This window comes from Onychomys torridus, chromosome 2 (assembly GCF_903995425.1).
Source record: "Onychomys torridus chromosome 2, mOncTor1.1, whole genome shotgun sequence".
Lineage (NCBI taxonomy): Eukaryota > Metazoa > Chordata > Mammalia > Rodentia > Cricetidae > Onychomys > Onychomys torridus.
In genome coordinates, this window is record NC_050444.1 from 83,524,876 (window position 1) to 83,548,865 (window position 23,990).

The following is a 23,990-nucleotide window of genomic DNA, read 5'->3' on the forward strand; positions in this document are numbered from 1 at the left end:
TGTAATGAAACTGGTAAGCTGGTTCATGTGGTCACGAGACACTCAAAAATTGTTTCTAGCATTTAAAAAAAGAGTCTGGGTGGGAAAGCATACACAAGTGACATCGTCTATGCCAATCCGACTGCTTCAGAACACATACATGACTAACACATAGAGAGCTTCAACTCAGCAAGTCTTGACCATGTAACTGAAGTTACACTTGGTGTTTTTGTTTGTTTTGTTTTTTTCTCAGACACCAAGAGACAAAAATGCTCTTTGGTACCATGCCAGCTTTCTCTGAATGTCTGGTGGTTCTGAATCCTTCAGGTCATTTTGGGGCCCTCCCCCAAATAAACCTAGTGCAGGGAGCATGGGTATACTTAACCCAAATCTGTCTGTTTTAATTCCTCTCCTCTGGAGAGATAAAAGCTTTCCATAGGATTGCTCTGTCAAGCATTGCTCTGTGGTTCTGATACTAGCAATTAAATAATGGAAAACAAAACAAAACAAAAGAGGACCAGTGTCGACCTTTGGCTTTTAATTTTTTTAGCATCCTTTAAGAAATCAGATTGTTGACCTAAATTCCCTCTGTCATTCCTACATCCTCTTACCTCTGCTTGTTTTTTCCTGTCACATTCCCATAGATCACAGGTATTATAACATGGGAGACCTGCATCTGCCTCTCCTACTTATGACCTTAGATTTCCCACAGTAGATAATCATGCTGGAGTATCTGAAAAATTATGATCCTAGAATCCAGAGTCTAGGAAATTAGAGGGACCCTTATCTGCTGTGGCCCTCCCATCAGGAGAGGGATTGAGGAAGCTCAGAAAATAAATGACTTAACCAGTGATGTACAGAAGAGCAGAGCACAGTGGGGCATGGAGGCTGAGGGTGATTCCCATGCAGGAAAGTATCCTGGCATCCATTTTAGCCTCAGAGTCAGATAGGCAGGAGTCAAAATGGTGTCACTCTCAGACTCTAGCATGGATCCTTGGGACACCACTTATGGTCTTATGGTACCTATGGCATGTTAATAAAGAATTTACAGAGTCATATGCGCTTAACATAGAGATTGTCACAAAGAGGTTTTCAAAACCTGTTAATATCACTATTTATTTGCAACTGATATATATATTTTTTAACAGGGAGAAATATCCCAAGTAGACTTTTCTTTTTCTTGTATGGATACTCCCCAAAGGAGAAAAATAAATAAACAATATTAGCTGAGTATGCAGTACCATGGCTGGCTAATTCTCCTCCCTAGCCAGTGGCAAATGTAAGTACTAACATTGTACTGTGTTAAGCATCCAAGAAGAGAACAGTGTAGAGAATTTGAGACAGCACTGGGGTCACTCCCAGCTATGAAGGAATGGAACTGGACACTCTGGCACTAAAATTCCAATAATTACTATTGCTTAGATCTATGTGACTTTGGGAAGGGGACTTAACTTCTCTGAACCTCAACTTTTCTCACTGGTAAATACATAGCAGCTATTGTACAAGGCTGGCATGAACATTGTAAGAGATACTATGATGTTGAAGCAGCTACCTATGTGCCCAGTATAAAGCAGATGCTTCAGCAAAGTCAGTCCTCAGAGAAGCACAGAAGCTTGCTTCCCAGGAAGGAAGCTTTCTCTGTGCATGGAGAGTACAGCACCCATGTTTGGCTCCTTCTAGTAGACCATGCTCTGCTCGAAATAAGAAGAGAGGAAACTGGGACACAATGTCATAGCAATAGAAGGATTGTGAACTGAGTACAAGGCAGTGGGAGATGGACAAGAGTTTGGAAAATCCCAGTGGGAGTGTTTGGAAAGCATGCTGAATGATTGCACAACAATCTGCTATGGTTTTCCTAGCAGGGGCTCAGAGCCTGCATGACTGAAACAACATGCATTCCCTGTCTTACAATCCTGAAGACTAGAAGTCTGAAATGCAAGTCTGCCTAGGGTTATTTCCTCTCTTCAGCTTTTAGCTGGCTGTCCTCTCTGTGTCTCCACGTGGTCTTTCCTCCATGCACATATGTTCCTCCAATGTCTTCTCCTACGGCACCAGCCATTGGATTTGATCTTATGATGGCATAGCTGCTATATCCTTACCTCTTTAAAGACTCTGCAACCAAATACAGCCATTTTCTTAACTTCTAGGTGATGTGACTTCAACATTTACATCTTAAGGTGTTGCAAATAGTCAGTTTAAAATAAATGAGAAGATGAGAGGCAGTCAAATTATGAGAGAAACCTCCAAAGGGGAAAAAAAATCAAGTGTAGACATGAAAGCTGAGACAACCTTGGGTCTGAAATGAACATACAGAGAGGCTGGCAATGGAAGTCTGGAAACTGGAGAACAAGCTCAAGAAAACGTACCAGACTTGAAATCAACAGATGCCTGTGCAGATGTTAAATCCCAATAGAATGTTATAAGCACAACAGATTGTTAGAAGTAGAGAACTGCTTTCTGATTCTAGTTTTAGGTCTAGGCAAAAGAGTGGCACAAGGCTCAGCCTTCTGGCTTGCCTTTCAGCTCAGCTTGCTGGTGCTGGCAATGTAGTTTTTGTACAAGTATTCTTGGAGGAGGCCAGGCCTAAAGACAATATACAATATAATGTTTGATGTTTGACACTTGATGGAGTGACATGATTATAAATCTGGGTCTCAGAATCCCATAGGTCTAAATTCAGCACTGTTGCCCTAAACTTCCTGTTCTTGAGCCTCAGTTTACTCTGAAGAGTGCACAGTGTGGATACTGACAGCTTTATGGAGAAGGTTAAATGAGAGACATAACGTACAGCCCTTGATATTCAGTAATTCCTGCATAAGAGTAACATGTTTATCAGATAAAAGAGGAATAGAGATGTATACCCCCTGGAGTAGAATCTTTAAAATGATTCATGAAAGGTGTCCCATATGCCATAGCATTCTCCCAAGTCAAGGGAGCACTCTTTGCAGGTCTCCTGCTTTCAGGCTTTCTTGCCAGGTGTGAGTGTATGTGGAGAGGTGAGAAGGGGTTGGTGAGATGGTTCAACAGGTAAAGGCACTTGCTGCTCAAGGCTGACCCCATGAGTCTAATTCCTGAGCCCTCACGAGGATGGAGGAAGAGAAGCAGTTTCACAATGTTACCCTCAGATGTCTGCACGTGTAGACTAGCACATGTGTACTCCTACATAGTAAGAAATCAAATGAAATGGAAACAGAGGTATGTCAAGATTCTAGAACATCTGCCCTTTGCATATCAGAATTAGCTGCATATAGACCAGGGCATATTAAAATGGCAGCAGATGTTCTGGTGATCAGTTCCATAATAGAAGGATCAAGGATGGGCCCTCTTCTGGAATTGTGACTCGTTCTCTGTCCCTCTCAGCAATGTTTCCAAGTACCTCACTGGCCTGCAAAAGGACCCTTGAAGTCACTTTCATCGTCTGGATTTGTAGGCTTATAACATTAAGCAGGTGTATGCTTATTATATGTAGATTATATGCAGAATTGTATTTGGCCTTCTGCCTTGTCATACAGGGATATGTCCACTGAGTCTATGCTCTAACTCCACACAGATGGCTAGCTTAAGACAGACTTTCACCAATTTTTAAAACTATGTCTCTATCTCACTGAAAAATGTGAGAAAGGATATTGTGGAGTTATGTGAGGACTCCAGAAGACTGTTTTGTGCCCTGCAAGAAGTGACACAGAAGAGAGGGGATCTAAGTATGAAAGCATTGAAAACAATGTAAGACATCCAGTTCAAATCATCACGTACTTTTGAGTACTGTCTGCATACAAGGGACCATTCTAACAGTGAACAAAAGGACGCTCTAGCAGAGGATCATTTCATCTCAACACCTGCCCCCATTTATATGGTGTTATATGTTATATGCTTCCCATCCAGTCTCTTGGAAGGTGACTCCAATTAAGATATTTTTTCACATATACATTGACTCCCATGCCCATGTCTATACCTCATTTCTAGGAAGCTCAGTGATTTCCTTTCAACAACTTACATTCCAGGTAAATATTTCCATTTGAACTTCTGAAGCCCCTACTTCAAGCCTCTCACTTTCTTTAATACTGTTCCTCCTGGGGCCACTGAAAACCACTCTTTGGGCTTCCTCCCTGCCTCTAGAGGCAAGCCACCTCTTCCTATACACCTCTCTATGGCAGCATAAGGTAGTCTGGACCAGATTCCCAGCCCCAAGAAGGTGCTCAACTGAGGCAACCCTACAGATATATAAACATTTTACTTCAGTAACAAAGCAGGCTTCCTCCCAAAAGCAACAGGAAAAGCAGAGACCAAGAGCTCTTTTCAAAATAAAAGGGGAACAAGGGAGAGAGAGCCTGGGGTTGCATCCTGTTTCCTACTAGATGAAACTTGGTTTTCTTTTCATAGAATACTAAGGGAGGGATTAAGTGGATGAGAAGGAGAAACTGAGATAAGGGGCAAGGGGGACACAGATGGGATGGCTTTAGGAACCTCTGATCCCACTGACATTTTAAGTGGACAGCATGACATACGTTCTGGAGCAATTCTTTCCAAATGTGAAGTTAGCTCTTTGTCTTTGGAGGGAGTCAGTGGAGAACTAACTTTTAATATGTAGTCTCTTAATATTGTCTAGGCTGGTGAAGATATAGGATTTCTAACAGGTTTTTGAGTCTTCATGATCTATCTTTTTTATTATTTCATTTTATTTTTTTCTATTATCAGCTTGATACAGTACAAGTTCTTATCCAAATAGTGAAATGTTTCACTGAAGCTTGTCCAGTGATTGAGTAAAACTAAAACTTATTATAAGCCACAGTCATCCTAGGGTCCCCCCTGCTATGTATCCTCCCTGGTTCTGTGGGTCACAGTCTGATTGTTCCTTGCTTTATATCTAGTATCCACTTATGAGTGAGTACATAGCATGTTTGACATACCAGGAAAGATGATTTCAAGGTATCTCCTTTTTCTATCCCCTTTGTATTTTTTCCACTTATTTCCTATTCTTTCATTTTTAATTTATTCCCAGTCCCTTCTGCATCTTAAAAACCAACTCTTGTTTGGATAGCCTGTGTATATCAAGGATATTATATCCATTATGTCTTTCAAGTAGAACAGCATATTTAAAAAGAGATACAGATGAGGGAATCAGGGTCCACAGAGATGAAATGATTTTGTCCCAGACATATGGCCTGTAATTTCTGTCATCATGAGTCAAACAGGTTACTCTGGGCTCAAAGATCCTCCCCTTTCCTTCACAGTAGAAACACATCTGTCCTCTGACTTTCTTTGTCCTTTAGAAACTGAGAGACATAAATTAGTGCCTTCAATTCTGTTTGCCTTTAAAACCTCTTCCTTTTTTCATACTTCATTTTAAATTATATATGCCTGTGCTCATTCATGGGATGCATGCTGAGTGTCTACTGTAACAAACGGCTAGACATGTTACAGACATAAGCAAACTGGTGTCTACCCTCAAGAACCATCTAGTCTAGTAGAGAAGAGACAATGGGATGGATACAGGCAGCTCCAGAGTGAGAGATCCAATGTTGCTTTCTGAAAGCAAAATGAATTCAGTATAGAGAATGACCCCTACTCACAGAGCTATCAGGAAGTGCCCCCTTGGAAGAAGTGCTTTGCATGTCAGTCACAAGGAAGCCTGTAATAAATAAAATCAGCCATGAACTGACTGTGTAATGCAAAACTTCATTCAAACAAGAGCCAGAGGCACTTATGACACTGCCAATGTCACCCAGACTGTAGAAGTGGAATGACTGTGCTAGGGTGCTCTGTTCACTGCCTGAAAAGGTCTCGAGTGGGAAGAAAGAAGTGAGTGGGCTTAGATCCTCTGCCAAAATGCTGGCCATATCAGATGCTAACATAGACATTTGCACAGATGCTAATGTCCCAGTGCCCACAAAGGGGAAAAAAAAAAAGTCTGTGTGGGCCTCCTCTATTGATTTTACTGGATACTCTCCATGTTCATTTGATGAGTATTAATGGCAGATGAACAGTCAGAGTTACGGTGACCGCACCTATTCTCCAGGGAGAGTAGGGACTGTCCTTCCAAAAGGAGCATCTTTTATTCATTCTTGTTTTCTTTCCTTTCTCTTCTCACCTGGCTTCATACAGCATCTGACACTTAAAATACACATATAATTAGAAAATCCTCTTCATCATCTGGAAGCTTTGCCTGTGCCAAGGTACAGTGGGTATATTGCAGAAAGGCTGGGGGATGGGGCACTGGTGAGTACAAAGATAATCAGATGCATTGAGAATCTGTTGAGCAGCTTATTAGAGTTTCCAGATCTCTAGACTGTCTTTAAATGTCCTTAAAGATCAACTAAAACTCATGTTAACTACCTCCAACTTTCCTTGGTAGATGATGAAATCCAAATCCTTGGTGATATTAGTGTTGGGAGTGTTATGCACCTTGCATATGAGACAGTTAATTCCAAGGTCATATAGAGCTAGGATCCACTTAACAACCAGCTGACTTCATACCCATCTTTTCCCTTTCTTCAATTTCCATGTTCACCATTGCTTAAATGAGAAATTTAATATTACTGCTGTAGATGCTATGTGTTCAATAAACTAATGCATATGAAGACCTTAACATGATGCCTTGCCTGTTATACAGACTTAGACTTTATACTTGATTACAGTTAAAAGGCATATAGAAATGTATGAGGACACACACACACACACACACACACACACACACACACACACACTACAGAGAAGAAAGTGTTAGATAAAGAGACTTCGGTTCTTGGGAGATTTGTAAGTGATCCTGCATAACTCCATAAATGTCATCTGTTCTCTGTGTCTCAGCTTTCTCACTACTGCCAGAGTTGAAGGAGTTGGAGGCTGTGATCTTCAGAATTCTTTCTAGTTCAGCTAGTCATTGTCTGCCTTCTTTTCAGAATTCATGTCGGGACTAGTTAAGACTCATGGGAGAGACAGAAGCACTGGCTTTCTAGCCCCTGACTTTTACTCTTCTAGGGCAATCTTTCCCACAGGTCAATGGTGTAGATAATTCACTGACTGCTAATGGCAGTTGTACACTTGAAATTATGGTGGTTATCCTAGAGAGTGTCCTTGTAAATGAGAATCTTCTTTATCATCTTCCACTGGTTTTCTATCACCTTTTACATTACCCTTCACTTAAGATAATCTCTTAAATTGAAAATATACTTTCCCAAACAACAGCTTTGTAAAACCAATGATTTTTAGGTTTTATTATCATTGGTATATTTGGTTTTGGGTTTTGTTTTGTTTTTAATTTTTGAATGATGAAATACTCATTCTTCTAACAGAAATATTCTGGCATACTCCATATTCAAAATACAAAAGTAAAACTTTTACTTGCCATGAGGTATTGACAAATCCAACTTCCTTGCCCTTTTAGTTCCTCTAGCCCTTACCTTGCACTTGGGGTGGTCCCAGAGGCTACATTAGTAGCAGACAGGGTGTCGTAGAGCTTTGTGAGAACAAGTATTTTAGAGTATTCTGATATGAATTTTATCAGGGAAAAATAACTTACTTGCATCTACTTCCATGCTTTATTTATTCATCTTTCTCTTTTGGGGCCACATAGGGCTGTATGACAAATGTTCTTATACCTCTCGAGACCGAGGATGGGTCGTGGGCATTCACACCATCAGTGATCAAGGCAACAGAGACCCACGCTACTTTTTCTCCTTGAAGACAGACCGGGCCAGGAAAGTGACCACCATCGATGCCCATCGCAGCTACCTCCCAGGCCAGTGGGTATACCTAGCTGCTACCTACGATGGGCGACTGATGAAGCTCTATATGAATGGTGCCCAGGTGGCGACCTCTGGGGAGCAAGTTGGTGGCATATTCAGCCCACTGACCCAGAAGTGTAAAGTGCTCATGTTGGGGGGCAGTGCTCAAAATCACAACTTCCGGGGCTACATTGAGCACTTCAGTCTATGGAAGGTAGCCAGGACACAACGAGAGATACTGTCTGACATGGAAACCCATGGCCTCCACACCCCTCTACCTCAGCTCCTCCTCCAGGAGAACTGGGACAATGTGAAGCGCACTTGGTCTGCCATGAAGGATAGCAACAGCCCCCGTGTGGAATTCAGCAATGCCCACAGCTTCCTGTTGGACACTAGTTTAGAGCCCCCTCTTTGTGGGCAGACGCTATGTGACAACACAGAAGTCATCTCCAGTTATAACCAGCTCCCAAGTTTCCGGCGACCCAAGGTGGTGCGCTATCGTGTGGTCAACATCCATGATGACCACCATAAGAACCCGACTGTGAGCCTGCAGCAGATTGACTTTCAGCACCAACAGCTGGCTGAGGCCTTCCAGCACTATAACATCTCTTGGGAACTGGAGGTGCTGGAGATAAACAGCTCTTCTCTGCGTCACCGCCTCATCCTAGCTAACTGTGACATCAGTAAAATCGGCGATGAAAAGTGTGACCCTGAATGCAACCACACACTGACTGGCCATGATGGTGGGGACTGCTGCCAGCTGCGCTACCCTGCATTCATGAAGAAGCAGCAGAATGGTGTTTGTGACATGGACTGCAACTACGAAAGGTTTAATTTTGATGGTGGAGAGTGCTGTGACCCAGACATCACTGATGTCACTAAGACATGCTTTGATCCTGACTCTCCACACAGGTAAGATGCTGCTGGGCAAATATCTGGTTGAGAACTGACAGTTATGTTCCTATTTTATAGATAAGACACCTAAGTTTCCTGGAGGTTTGTGACATTTTTCCAATTTGTGCAGCAGGCTTGTGATCAAGACAAGTCTAAAGTTCAGGTGATCGAGGGGGACTATATACATGTGTAGTCCTTTACAAGACTACATACTGAGTGCTTACTATGCACCATGAAGAAGGACTCAAAACCCTGTCCTCTCAAAGAGCTCAGGGTTTAAATTGGGCATCATGCACTGCATGCAAATAGCTGTTGTACTATATATGGTAGTGTTGGTTATATCTGTGCCAACTAATCCAGTAGCTTTAGGCCATAGGCTACTATTAAAATTTAACTCAGTTAAGAGTAAATAGAACCACTTTTGTTTATTTTATATTTGTATTTATTATTTTATACTTACATGTTTATTTATTATTTTAATTTTAGTTATAAATAAATAAAACCAGTAACACCTGATGATTCGAGCCTATAATCTCAACTACTTAAGAAATAGAGACAGGGAGATTTTAAGTTCAAGGACTGATTGGGTTACAGAATTTCAGGGCCAGTCTAGGCAAATGTGTAAGACTTTGTGTCAAAATAAAAAGAGGGATACGTTTATAGCTCAGTGGTAGAACACTTTCCTAGCTAGTACAAAGCTCTAGATTCAGTCTTTAGCAAAATACACACACACATACAAACACACACACACACACACACACACACACACATACACACACACACACACACACACACACACACACACACACACGCTCATGCACGTATACATACATACATATGGAAATAAAACTGTAAAAGTCAACTTCTTTGTTACTCAGTTGTTACATGGGGTTTGTGACTGTCATGCTGGACAAAATACAGAAATCTTCCACAGTCTGGGCTAGTTTTGTGGGTACTGAGCTGCTATATCTAAGGTCATTTTGGACCAGACACTGTGGGTTCAGATCCCAGTTCCTCCCTTTGTGACCTCTTAGAGGCTCTTTGTGTATCTGTGAAATGGAAATGATGAATTTTTGAATTTGCAGAGGTCATAGAGAATGCATACAAAATGTCATCTCTCCATCAGTGGCCAGCACATTACTAGCTCTCAATAAGTATATTTACCTAAGGAAAGGGGGGTGATATTCAGGGAGTACCGCTCAAATCATGAGCCTGGAGTCTTGAATGTATCCTGGGGAGTTCTTAGGTACAGGTAGAATTCCACCAAGGTCTTCAAAAGTAGGCATAATGGGAAGCACAACCAAGGAACTCTAGGCATCTAACATGCAATTTGAGAGCTATGGATAATAAATATGCACTGTTCTTAGTAATCATGCTAAAAAAACAAAACAAAACAAGCAAACGAACAAAAACAAGTCTGTAGTTTTTCTAGCCACAACAAAAAGGTAGCTTTTCTAGTTAATAGATATGCTAGTTATTTTCACTATGGTAACCTCTTTTCTATCTGCTTATATCCCATCACAACATGTTCTAAACCTTAAATACATAAAACAATAATTATTTTCAACAACAACAAAAAGAATAGAAGGTGCTGGAGAGATGGCTTGATGGATAAGTGTGCTTGTTTTGAAAGCAGAATGACCTGAGTTCAAATCCCCAGCATTCATGTAGATGTCACACATGGTTGTGCATGCCTGTAACGCTTGCCATAGAGGGCAGAGACAAGCAAGTTCTGGGAGCTCTCTAGTCAGGCAACCTACTGAAATGGTAAGTTTCTGGATCACTGAGAGAGTGTGTCAAAAACAACGAGGAGGACAATGGAGTAAAAGACTAGACATTATCCCTGTTTTCTGCTTTTGCACACACACACACACACACACACACACACACACAGAGTGTATGTATATAAAGAATAGATATAATTTTGACATTGATCAAAGATTGGATTAGAGAACAGAGAGAGACAATTCAGGAAGAGGCAATTTTCCTTGTATTATTCCTGAGAAGCAGGAAGAAAGGAGGTCTGCTGCCCAAGACCTTCTCTGAGTCTGCCCTGGCTGTTGACTATAACCTGCAATCCCAACACACAACACAAAAGCAGAGGGTGGATGACTTTCAGTTCATATGGGACCTTCAGTTTGAAGTCAGGGAAAGGGCCAACAGCTATTTTCCTGGTTTTCTCAGGTTCATGGGAAACTTTTCCGTTCTGTCCAATACACAGGACCCTGGACTTGCTGATGGCTTCAGCACGTTTGCCGACCTCTGCAGGTTTTCTGCTGACACTTCTCTGTCTCTCTCGAAAGAGCAAGGGCCTCCCTTGCATAGGCAAAAATACGTATGTACAGAGAAATGAAGATTCTGGCAGCAGAAGGCCCTGCTTGGAAGCAGCTTAGAGAGCAGGGGGGCTCAGCCCGCTCATGTGGGAAGGGCTCCTGGACTTTCACTTGTTGTAGCCTCGTGCAGCATACAAGGAGAGATTCGGTGTATGGCTAGTTCCTTCTGGGCACTCCTGCTTACATTTGAGCCCTGACATTGAACTTGACAAAGGAAATTAAAGGAGAGATAGTATGTTCATTTGAGTGATGGGAAATAGTGGAACTTGGAGAGTGCAATGTGTGTGATTCAGTAACATCATCCAGGCAAATGGAAAATGCAGGCTTTCTGTGATCACTGTAGAGTGTTCTACTATTTCATGCCAGGCTGACATGAAATACCTATGTTCAAAAGCAGAATCAATAGGAAGAAGAAGGAGGATAACTGAAAGCCACCCACATGTTGATTCAAGTAACTGTTCTCTGATTCATGTGACAAATCTTTATTCAGTATCTGCGAAAGGTTGAGAAAGCAGGTACCCAAACCATTTTTGTTGTTGTTGTTGTTGTTGTTGTTGTTGTTGTTGTTGTTGTTTAAAGAAAATCTAGCTTCAGAAAGATGAAGTGAAACATTTAAAGTCATCCTGCAAAGTGTGGAAGGCTTGGATTCAAACCTAGACTTTCTAACTCTAAAACTGTTGAATGGGACTATCCTTAAATCTGAGGAACTATTAGGTAGCATTAAAGGAGAGGAATAATAGGCAGGGTAGTTTTACAAAGCTTTGGGAGAAGTCAGGTTGTTATAATTGAGTCAGAACCAAAGGCAACTGGCTTTTTCAGAGTCCCACGCTACTGTATAGGGACCACAGGGCCTCAGGTTCCAGATAACTCCAACTCAGCAGGCCACACTGGCAGATTCCAAAGGCCTCCTCTTTTCTCATCACGAGACTGCATGCTCCAAATGTCTGTGCACAGACATGTGCCAGCAGTGTGACCACTCGAGCCTGGGTCTGCTGGTTTGCTGCCTGGGAAAGCTGTGTGCCCAGGGTGAGCCCTACCAGGCCCTGTGCCATCTGGACTAAGCTGAGGTTATTGGGTTCTGGCTGAATCAGCTCCCTTGTGTGCAGAGAGAAACCTGTGGAAGGTTTCAGAGAAATACTCACTCTGTGACTTTGAACAAATGAGAGGGAGGAGGAAGGGAAGGGACAAAGAAGAAAAGAGAGAAAGAATAAGTAAACAAAACCTAGGAGGCAACTGGATCAGAAGCCATGAAGCTTAGGTTGACGTTGTTTAGGTGAGTTCTAAGGAAGAGCTACCAAAAAAAAAAAGTACAACAACAACAAAACCCTCATCCAGAATATTCTCTCTCTTTTCCTCCTTCCCTCCCTGCCTCTCTCTTTCTTTCTCTCTCCCACTTCCTTCTCCTCTCCTTTTCATCTTCCCATCTATCTCTATTTCTGTATGTCTATTGTTACTGCTTTTCTCTCTCTCTATTTTAAGAATTAAATTTATTTGATTAGTGCATGTGTGTGCATGGGCGTGTGTGTGTGTGTGTGTGTGTGTGTGTGTGTGTGTGTGTGTGTGTGTGTGTGTGTGTGTGTGTTTACCATGTGTGTCCAGAAGCAGCCATCAAATCCCCTATAACTAAAACTGCAGGCAATTGTAGTCTCCCGCGGATGCTAGGAACTGAACTCAGTTCATTTCTAAGAGCAGGTGCTCTTAACTGCTGGACTGGTTTTCTTCCACTCTATTTTAATACACTAATTATTTCTTTGAAATTTTCATATTTCATAAAATGTGTTTTAAACATGCTCACTACCCATTCATACCCTTATCTTCTCCCAGATCCATCTCCTACTCCTTCCCAACTTTCTGTCTTTTTTTTTTTTTTTTAAATCCACAGAGTCCAGTTTTTTGCTGGCCATGTACTCACAGATTTGCTGACATTCACTGGAATGTGATGTTGACCTAACACGAGCCATACCCTTAAAGAAAATCAGCTCTCTCTTCCCTGAAGTTTAATCAACTGTGAATGGCTCCCCAGCTACAGAGGCAACCATAGCTACTATGAGTTCATGAATGCAGCAGTCCTTTCATCTCCTAAGACAGTTTCACTCTGGACTTCCTTGGCTTCTGGCCTTAAGATTTTCTTCTCCTCTTCTATGATGATCCCTGAACCTTAGAGAGGGGGTGTGATAGAGAGCCCTTATCTGTGGCTGAACCTTCCACAGACAATTATTTGTACCCTGGCCAATGAGTTTCTGTGTTCAATTCCTTGCAATGCACAAAGAAACTTATCTGATGAGGTTCTAGAGCTGCACAAGTCTAAGGATAGGGAGAGACTGATTTGAGAACTGTTTGAGACTATGTCCATTTAGTAAAATAGTAATTGTAGGTTCATCCCTATGGCCTAGGAGCTCCACAGACATGAGTTCTTAGCCATGGTTATAATACCGGTCTGGCATTTTATCCTGTAGAGTGGGCTTTAAATTTAATCAGAAAGTAGTTGGCTTCTCCCCTATCATCCATGCCACTGTTACACACCCATGGCCATATCTTGCCACACTGGTAGCTCACAGAGTTCACAACTATGTAAGATTGTTGAAGAATTTTCCTACTAGCAGCTATAATAACACCATTTGGCACTGTGAAAGCTAGCTTTAAATCACTGTTCTCAATATATAACAAAAGGAAAGATTATTTCAGACATGGCACAAACTAATACTTGTGCAACAAGCAGAAATCATGACTTGATATGATAGTGAAATGCCTCTCAAATTATAGGGCAATGTCAGAGATGTCTCACAGTTTCCAAGTAATAGCTTTTTATTTCTATACTTTGGGTTCCATTCCATGTTCCTGTATGAAACAGTCTACCTTGACTGACAGTGTTTCATCATGCAGACCATTTGTTTAGCATTTCCTTCATTCCTTCCTAAATAAAAATAAAATTTGTCAGTAATAACTCTTAGAAAATTGCCACTCTTTATCAGAGAAGTATGAGCTTTGGAAAGATTGAAACTCTTGAAGCCTTTGGTCCCTTTGGTGCATGATCTCAGGAAGGCATATGTTCTAGAAATTCACTTAGTTACAATAAAGGGGATATAGAGGAGATCAAAATGATATCAACTATCTAACTTGGCAACATCCTCAGAGATTGTTGAGCCTCACCCCTGAATGCCCCACATAAGAAAAATGCCCCACGTCAAGGCTTGAAGTCCATTCATTCGTGAAGCCTAGGAAGGACTCCTGATTCCTGACCCAGCTTCTCAGCATCGCCCTAATGCTCTCATCAGCCATCAAGATATGCCACCTGCCATGTCACATTCTGTCCTTGTAACCTTTTTTCCATTCTCTCAAGAGTTTGGGGCTAAAAAGTAATAGAATAGTGAGTTAGTTGAATGGTAGCTTACTGTTTCTATTGTTGCATCAAAGTAATCGGGGAAGTATTGACATTGTGTTTTCTCAGTAAGACAAAATGATAATGACAGCTTACTAAGGATATTGAGAAAGGAGGCCAGGATAGTGAGGGGTGTGTAATATAACCAATGTAAGACACTTGGCCTTGAAGAGAGCCTTTTCATAAGGCCAGAACCACATGACCATGATATATGTGTTTAAAATTCTATGCAGGCCTACCCTGTGACAAAGGGAGCAGAGATAGCCTATGAGATTTTGAAGCCATGGCTGGGACAGAATGCTGCCAGGAGCAGCTTGGAAATAAGATTATATCATCTCCAGTTGGCATGGTCCTTCTTGTACAGTCCTAACTCACAGGGAAGTAGATTTCCCATCAGCACAGGTGTGTATGTTGGCAGTGATAACCATGTGCAGGCTGAGATTAAAAGCATGACAGAGAAGGTGACCTTGCTAGTCTTAGAGTACATCCTGGATAGTCCAACATTTTTCTGATGTCTTACTTCAAGTCATGTTGGGAACCACATGGGAACTGTTTCTCTTTGGTCTAAGTTATTTCTTGGGTGTATCTGCTTCTGTCTGCCTCCTTGTTATTCATCAATTGAAGATGTTCTTCATCATTGAAGGATACTACCTCATGGGAAAGTCACATATAAGCATCCCATATGATATGTGTACTTAAAATATAGATACTTATTCTGTGTAGGAAAAAATAAGGCTGATAGCTGGGAGAACCATGGTTCCATCAAGTATCCAGGAATAACCATACTCTGGAGAGATAACAGTCATGGTCCTGGTAGGAAACAGATGGTACATTCAAACAGAATAATTAAGGAGAGTTAAAGGATGGGTGATTTTGAAGCAACAACTACTTACGATGCTGTGTATAGTATTTAAGAAGACAATCTTTAGCCCTTCACCCCAGGATTATCAAACATGGACAGAGACCTTTCTTCTATAGGGGTAAGATGAGTGGGCAGTTGTGGTACCTTCAAAATAGGGCTGGATGGAAAGGGTTTTCCCAGCTCTGGGAAAATGAAAGCAGCCTCATGACCAGAGAAGCATACTAGAGAAATAAAACCTATGTTGTTTTTCTCTCCTGACCTACTCATGCAACTTATAGAGGCCTGCTTCCCTGGGACACAGAATAGCTGGTGGCATCTGGATGAGCAGACAGGATGTCCAGAACAGAGAGGAAGCCAGACCATGCTGAGGGTAGGGGACAGGCACAATCAGTGAGAAAGAAGGCCACTGGGACAAGAAGGCACAACAAATAAGGAGACCATCCACTGATGGTTTCTATCCCAAAAGTGAAGTAAGAAAGTTTTGATTTTTCTCACAGAGAACTTTATAATCCAATATTATCCTCCTTTCTTCCATGCTTACTCCTCATCCTTTAATTTTCCTTTTCACTTCCATTCTTTGCTTCCTCTAACAATACATCTTTGCTTCATATTCCATTTTTGCTGGCCCAATCACTGCCTTTTTGGCATCACCTACCTGGTAAGACTGACCAGCAATTACTCTACTGAGTTCACTATTATGAGGGAAGACCCCACAGCACCAAGGTAGGATTATCTGTTCTATGTAAGCATGGGTAGCCTTTCTATGTGATCAGTCAATTAGAGATAGGCATTACAAGTGAACTTCAATAATTTTTCCCAGGGTGGAGATAAGCCAGGCAGGCAACTGACAGTCAGCTCTGTGGTTGTCTCTCTGGGAGATGATGGCGTAGCAAACTTATCAACTGCCTTCTTTGGAACTTCCAGCCTCCTCACCCTACCCCCAGCTCCCAGACTATGCTATCAGCAGGTGAGTTACAACAGTATCCATGGACTAAATGGACCAAAGCAACCATCTTGTCACTATTGACTCATAGGGGAAAGTTGTTTTTATTTATTTATTTATTTATTTATTTATTTATTTATTTATTTATTTATTTATTGTGTGTGTGTGTGTGTGTGTGTGTGTGTGTGTGTGTGTGTGTTTGTGGTTTGTATCTGGGGTATGTTAATATGCATGCATGTGTAGTGTTGTGTGCTTATGGTATGTGTATTGCATATATATGTGTGTGGTATGTGTAGTGTGTGTGGTATATATCTGGAGTGTGTATGTTTGGTGATGTGTGTGTGTGTGTGTGTGTGTATGTGTGTTGTGTCTGTATGGAGTAGAGAGTGTGTGTATGCATGTGGTATACTTGTGTATGCATGTGTGTGTATGTTTGTATGTGTGTGTGTGTGTGTGTGTGTGTGTGTGTGTGTGTAGTATGATGCATGGTGTGTGCATCTGTGTATGTGTTTCTTCTTTTTTAGTATGTGTGTGGGTTTACATATGTGTGAGGATACATGAGCATGTAGAGGATAGAGGATAGAGGATAGCTCAGGTGTCATTCCTCAGGTGCCAACCACTTTTTCTTTTTGAGACAAAGTCTCACCCTCTCCTGGAACTCATCAAGTGGTCTAGGTAGGTCTAAAAAGGTTTCTCCTGTCTCTTACTCCCCATCACTGGCATTACAAGGCCATACTACCACGCCCAGATTTTTTAATTTAACCCTTGTCTTCATGTATTTAGAATAAGCATGTTATTGGATAAACTATCTCCTCTGCCCGTTCTTTGTTTTCTTGTTATTCCTACTATTATTACTGAATGTAACTAAGGCATTCTCCTGGATCTTTATTGGCTTTTAAAGTCAAGTCAGCATGGCTGGAGATCTCATAAGAGAAGCTAAGTCTTTAAGTCACCGTGTTGAGTCCTCTACAGTCTCCTCTACTAGCCCTTTCTGAGTCCCATTAAAAAATTCCAGAGACAGACAGAAAGGCAGAGTACTACTTGCCAATTGAAACACAAAGGCCATAAGTTGCCATGATTTCTGAGAAAAGGAAGAACCACTCTAGTTTTGAGAAGTTAGAGAAATCTTCATGGTATGGCAAGAACAAAGGCTGTTCAGAGTATGGGCGGGCTTAGCAACGACAGGAAAGACACAGTTGGGACAGATTGTGTGGGTAGGTCTACTAAGGCTGACCTGGGAAGATGAGTCAGAGAGCAAGAAAAGGCTAAGTCTAGTTGGTACTCCATGAACCTAAGTGCTGCAATTTGTTTCTCGATGTACAACTCAAAGAACCAGGAAGAAATAAAAGTTCAGGGGAAACACATTGTGTCCTTGGCTGGGCAGCTTCTTAGCTATGCAGTCTTGGCCAGTCTCTTAAACTCTGAGTCTCCATTTTCACATCTACTAAAAGAAAGAATATCTGATGGTACATGTCACATGTTTTATGTGGCCATGAGGGCCACATAAAAATAATATTATAGAGAGTCCTGGGAAGAGTTAACTAGCTTGCAAATAAAAAGGGGCATTTCCTTCCTTCCTTCCTTCCTTCCTTCCTTCCTTCCTTCCTTCCTTCCTTCCTTCCTTTTTTTTCATTCTTTTCCAGTAATCCTGTAAGAGAAATTGCTTAGAATCTTACAATCTGAATATCAGGGTTTATTTAATGTGACTAATATTCATTAAAGCAATAACAGGAGTCAGGGCTGGTGTAGTGGAAAAAATATGCATGTTGGAGACTGACCAGGGTTTGAATCTTAGCTCCACTCTGCACTAGCTGCCTGACCTTGGCTCATTGTTCAGTAAGAGTTGTGGGTTTCTCATCTGTTAAAACTGGGTGATAACAGCTATTCTGTGGCATGTTATAAAACATGAATAAGTCACCAGTGTGAAGCACTTGGTTTGGAGTCTGGCACATAGTAGGTATTAGAGATGTTCTCCCCATTCCTGCCATGCACACATCAACACCACTGTCTTCCTGTCAGCCTTTATTTCCCAGAGACTGCATTCCTACAGGCTCCTAGCAAAGACTGGAACAAACTGCAGTATACAAATGGAAGGCATTTACCCAAACTGCTTTCATTCTTAAAATACTTTCTTTTAAGGACCAGCCACAGAGCTGGTACTGTTATATAAAGACCACATCACTTATACGAAATTTATCGAGTTTGTACACTAGTTTATTTGACAAGTATCCCAAATGTCTAGCTGTATTAGAAGACATATTGCGTTGTAAACCATCCCATGCAGTGCTGGCAGTGGTCATAAGGAGGCGCATGCCAGTTTGGTGGAAGTTTCTCCATGTTTTGACCACATTTGCTTTAATGTTGAAACACAACAAACATGAGCAGGCGCAGTGGTGTCCCTGGTTTAATTTTCTCTACTTTAATTTTGGGTTTTCTTCAAGCTTTTCTACTAAGTAACATTAACCTTCAGTCAGCTTCCACCTTCAAACACTGTATGTGTCATTTTCGTCGCTGAAAGCAGGATGCCGGAGAAATTGGAGTTAACAAAGTCTATCCAGGACTCCAAAGCATGAGGCTAGCGGGAGCTCAAAACAGTTAGTTGTGTTAAACAGCACAGTTCCCCGCTGCGTGTTAGGGAGACCAAGCTCATTCAAAGTGTGCTTTCACCAAGCCAATTAACACGGTCTTAGCTCTGTGACGTTGCCTCCTCCATGAAACCTATGATAGACCTGACAGTCTGCCTCACTGGGTGCTTTAGATTTGATGAAGTGCCAGAGTGTATTATTCACCTTTTGGAGCAGCACCTGACGTGACGTGGGCATGACAAATAACAACGATTTTACAGCTGTTGTTTGGGGATTTTCCTTCCCTGGGAAATCTTCCAATTTCTTCCCTTCATACTCCACACGCTCACCTGCTGCTTAGTCCTGAAACTTCTTACTAGAATCTCAAGGCTGGGATAAGAATCAGAGACTTTTGAATCCATCACTACTACCCTTTGGTTTTAGCTAATGAGTTCCACATTTTTTAGACTTTTTCTTTAAATTCTAAAAGCCCTATGCATATCAAATACTAATACTGGACTAGGTCAGATCAGGCTAAGGTTTCAAACAGCCAGCTCATGCACTAAGGACATCCTGGTCCCACTGCCTGGATGCCTCCCAAGCAGATCAAGCTATTCAATTGTCTCACTTATCCAGAGGGCCTGCTCCAGCTGGGGGCTCCACAGCCTTTGGTTCATAATTCATGTGCTTCCATTTGTTTGGCTATTTATCCCTGTGCTTTTTGCAATCTTGGATTCAACAATTCACGCTCTTGCAGACCCTCCTCTTTCTTGACAGTTGGACTCCTGGAGCTCCACCTGGGGCCTGGCTGAGGATCTTTGCATCCACTTCCATCAGTTATTGGATGAGAGTTCCAGCATGACAGTTAGGGTGTTTAGCCATCTGATCACCGGACTAGGTCAGATCAGGCTTTCTCTCGACCAGGATCTGTCCTTAGTGCATGAGCTGGCTGTTTGAAACCTTGGGCTTACACAGCGACACTTTGCTCAGTCTGGAAGGAGGTGACAGGACCTGCCTGTACTGAATCCACCAGGTTTAAATGAATCCCCAGGGGTGCCTTGATCCTGGAGGACATGGGAATGGAGGGGAGGGGCTGAGGGGAGGGTGGGGCTGGGGGGCGGGAGGGGGGAGGACAGGGGAACCCATGCCTGATGTATAAAATTTAAAACACATAATAATAAAGAAAAAAATAAAGAAAAATACTAATACTGTCTGTGTTCCACTTCTGGAGAGAGAAACTGAAGGCCAGAAAGGTATCCTTCATGTCATCAGTACCATATCCTGCAAGCTGCCTCCTGGCCATGGGTACCCCAGTTCTGGGAAGCTTGCCAATATGCCAGGATCTGAGGGGTTCCTTCTCTTACCCCTGTGCATTCCCATCTCCAGTTCCCTGGACAGATGGGTAGACTGGGTGCCCTTTCGAAGGCCTCCCTCCACTGGGAGACTATTGGGGATTTTCCATCCTAACTTTGGCACACTCAGCACTCTCATTTCCCTTTTTCGATCCACTGGTGACACTGACAGCTCATGACAGCCTCAGAACTTGGTCAAATTCCCTTCCAGTTAGGAAACACAGCCAATGAGGTTGCGAGCGAAGGTTGCACCTACAGACAACAGTCTATTTCATTTTAGTGGGGCACTTTGCTAAATTGATCTCAGCTCAGTTTGACCCTTCAAATTCACCACTGGTCATTTCCTACCACCTTAGAGGGAACCTCCACACCTCTGCTCTCACTTTCTGTAAACACCAAACCAGTGAACTAATGTGTAAATAGAGGCCTTTTCCTTCTAGATTTGTTTGCCTAAGTGGCACAAGCTTGCCTGTCCCTGTTCGGGAGAGTCTGCTAATTTTTCCTTCATCCTCTGCTTCTCGGTCTTTCTCTTTTCTGTGCCATAGGTTGTTTTAGTGGTCTGGTGGTAAAACTGCAGGGAAAACAGACTCCATTTTCAGTTTCTGATGTTTGTGATTCAAGCCTTTTGTGAGTTCAGACAGTCAACTGCAGCCCTTAGCCTTGAGCTTGACTTCTGACTACTGAACCATTTTTATGGCCATAGAGGGCAACGGTGACTGGAACACCACCAAAGCATGAAGTGTCTCAGCATCTTACAGAGGGCAGAAGAGATACATAAAGGAAGGCTTTTCCCAAGAAGATGCCATGGAGAAAAACACAATTTGCCTGTGGTTTGACCATACACAAAGAAGGAGGATACTAGATTCTGCCAGTAACACAGTGGCCAGAATAAAGTTGAACACTTCTTTGCCCTTCCTTAAAATTCTTTGTATGTAAAATGGCAGGGTTTAGGGTCTACTCTTAGTTAGACTGAGACATTCTCAAATCAGGTTTTGCATTTTTTGCTCCTAGAGACAAAGCTGACTAGGAAAGAACAAAAATAAAGGGTATAGATGAAGGATTTGATGTCTTTAAAGGCAAAGATAAAGTCACACATGGACATGTAACTAGAGAAATAAAAAACAGTTGCTACTTACAAAGGACTTCTCAGTTCCCATGATTAATTGGGTACAATGTGTTTAGTACACCAATGAAGGAAGTTATGCTAGATGACATATTGAAAACCCTGTAATCAGTTCCTTGGGCCCAACAGTGACACCTGGAAAGTGTGCATGTCTTCTATTTCATTTCCTCTCAAGTCCTAAATGTAGCATCCTCTTTCCAAATATCAATTTGAATTTAATGATATTTTCAAACAGCTTGACATACAATGTTATTTCTTCAGGATTCTTTCTCTTGAACTTGAACTCTATTGTCACATGACCCTGTGAATATCATCTCTGCTTTAGCCCCAGCAAAGACAAAATCTGGAGAAGTTATTAGGTTTGTTAAAGGTCACCCAGAAAGATCTACACCTACTGTTGTGATTGTATTGTACTAACTTAAAATACATTTGTTATTTGCCTAAGATTATGTGATTCATATGGAAGTGTGGTCCAGAATAAATTCCAGATGCTGCCATATTGACAATCATTGGTGATGATGTAATTCTTCATTTATCTTCCGAAATTCGGTGTTATTTAGCTAGACTTTCCATCTGCTATATGGCAAGCATAGCTAAAACTAGAACCAAAGTATACAGTCTCTCCAAACCTCTTGTACCTAAAACACCATGGCTACTACAACTTGTGAAACACATGTGATTTGTCTTTGTTTTATTGTATTTCAATGAGAAAGACAAATCCCAGGGTCATTAGTGAGCTATGCATATTTATTTCACTGTGGTTAGTTGTACTGTACTATCAGTTGTGGTTTGAGTTCTACAGGAAGGAAGTTAGACGGTGGGAAGAGAAAGCTGTGTATCTTAGATCGCTATGGTTTTGTTGTGAAAGTAGTAGTTTGACACAAATAGTCATATTCCTGTAATGGTATTTTTAAAGCATACTAATTATGCATCAAAGTATTGTGATTTCTTATGTAGCCAGGGATATTTCATGCTTTATGGGCTATTCTGCAAATCAGTAAACTCTGAGCTCCTGGGACTATTAAAGAAATATTGCCTAACAATAAGTAAATATTATAGGAAGTACTGTTTGTGTATATCTTAATGAGCATTTACCTACTGTGAGCAGGGTTGAGCCATGGATATACAACACTTAACAGTAGATATGGCCAGATATGAACCTATCCATGTTGAAATTCCCCATAAGTAAATAGCTGTGTGGATACACGCTGATATGAAGAAGAGCTGGGTGCTGAGAGAGCACAAGATGGCTCCCAGGAATGGTGGGTATAGGCCTGAGTCCTGAGGTATGATCCACATTAATCAAATATGTGCAGCTGAACTGGTTAAGAACTAGGTGTTCCTATACTTGTCTTCTACCCAAGTGGATTCTAAATGCCATTTTCAAAAAGCCCAATGAGAAAAATAACAGCTGTGTAGTTCCGAATAAAATGTATTCATCATAAATATAGAGCCTTTTATTCTTTTACAGTTCTTATTAATACCTTTTTTCATATAAGAGACATTATAATCAGTGACATCTTTCCCCCTTTTTGAATGCTTTCTTGTTCTCATGAAGATTATCAGTCTTACTTAATTTGATCTCATTTAAAAAAATAATCCAAGGATCTGATCTACCCCTTTTTGCCCTCCACCCAAGACTTAATACCACACCTCCTCTACTACAAATATCCATACCTATCCCATTGCATCCACCATGGACTCATCATGACACTTATAAGTGGAAAGACCTCAGAAAAGTGGTGTTTACTCACATGGTCATAGTTTCTTCACAGGTACATAGGAGAGAACCACACTTAGACTTTACATTTTTTTTTAATTCAAAAGAATATCTTTTTGAAAGTGTATCAACAGGGTCAGAAGGTAGGAAACCCTCTAAATGATATTAATTATCTAATTAGGTTGCTTTTGTTACTATTATTATCATCATCTAATTATTTTACTTCATTCATAAAATCTCTATTTTATTACAGTATAAATGGTTTCTCTTCCCATATTTTTACAACCAGTTTAACCATAGTATATGATAGTATCTCAATGAATGTTGATAGATGAAAATGAGAATGGAAGAATGAATGATGGATAGAGAATAAGGAAGTTGGAAAATAAAAAATGAGGGTATACAAACAGGAAAAAGGGAGGAAATTGAGGAGTTAATGAAAGAATGTCATGTACAATAAATGAATGAAAGAATAATCAGTTTTTCAATTATCTTTGCTGCTGTTATATTTTTCTTGCCTAGGGGTCAAACTTCCGTGTAAAAGCTATTATTTCAGAAAGCAAACATTCAAGATTCCAAGAATTTAATATAACCTCCAAGAACTGTGTGTGTGAGTCTGTTGTTAAAGAAAAGAGGCAAACTTGGCCATTTATTATGATGAAACTAAGCAGGAAAATAAATTCCAGATCATCAGGGCCCTTGGGATAAAGTACAAAATTCAGGTTTTAGAACCAATCACAGCTTGGAGAAAGCTTGTTGTTTGGAACAAGAATATGGACGCAATAAACATTCTGAGGTTTATCTCGCTTTGATGACTTGCTTTGCACAGCTTTGATCTTTATATTTGATAATCATTTTCAAATGGTCTGGTATGTTCTGAAAGTGAAGTAGTGGTTGATGAATCCATGGGGCTCCTTGGAAATGGCAAGCTGTAATTGGAATTTGGAACTGGACAGTGATGGGACAGGGCCTTATGTGGTGAGTTGGAGAAACAGGGTGACCCATAGTGGGAGCAAGAATGATGCACACACTGCTCAAGTGATGGGAGCCAGAGCCAGCATCAGCAATGGATGCAAGCCCAATAGGCAGTGGGAGCTGAGGCAAGTCTCCGTTAACCCCA

The 23,990-nt window shown here is 41.3% G+C and overlaps 1 protein-coding gene across 1 annotated transcript in view; it reads left to right on the forward strand.

Annotated features, from left to right (window-relative positions):
• Pappa (pappalysin 1) overlaps nt 1–23,990 on the forward strand; it is a 239,598-nt gene that overhangs the window by 26,072 nt on the left and 189,536 nt on the right. The window contains exon 2 of the mRNA XM_036177331.1: nt 7,550–8,612. Within this exon, the coding sequence (XP_036033224.1) occupies nt 7,550–8,612 (1,063 nt within the window). The remainder of the gene's footprint in view (nt 1–7,549; nt 8,613–23,990) is intronic.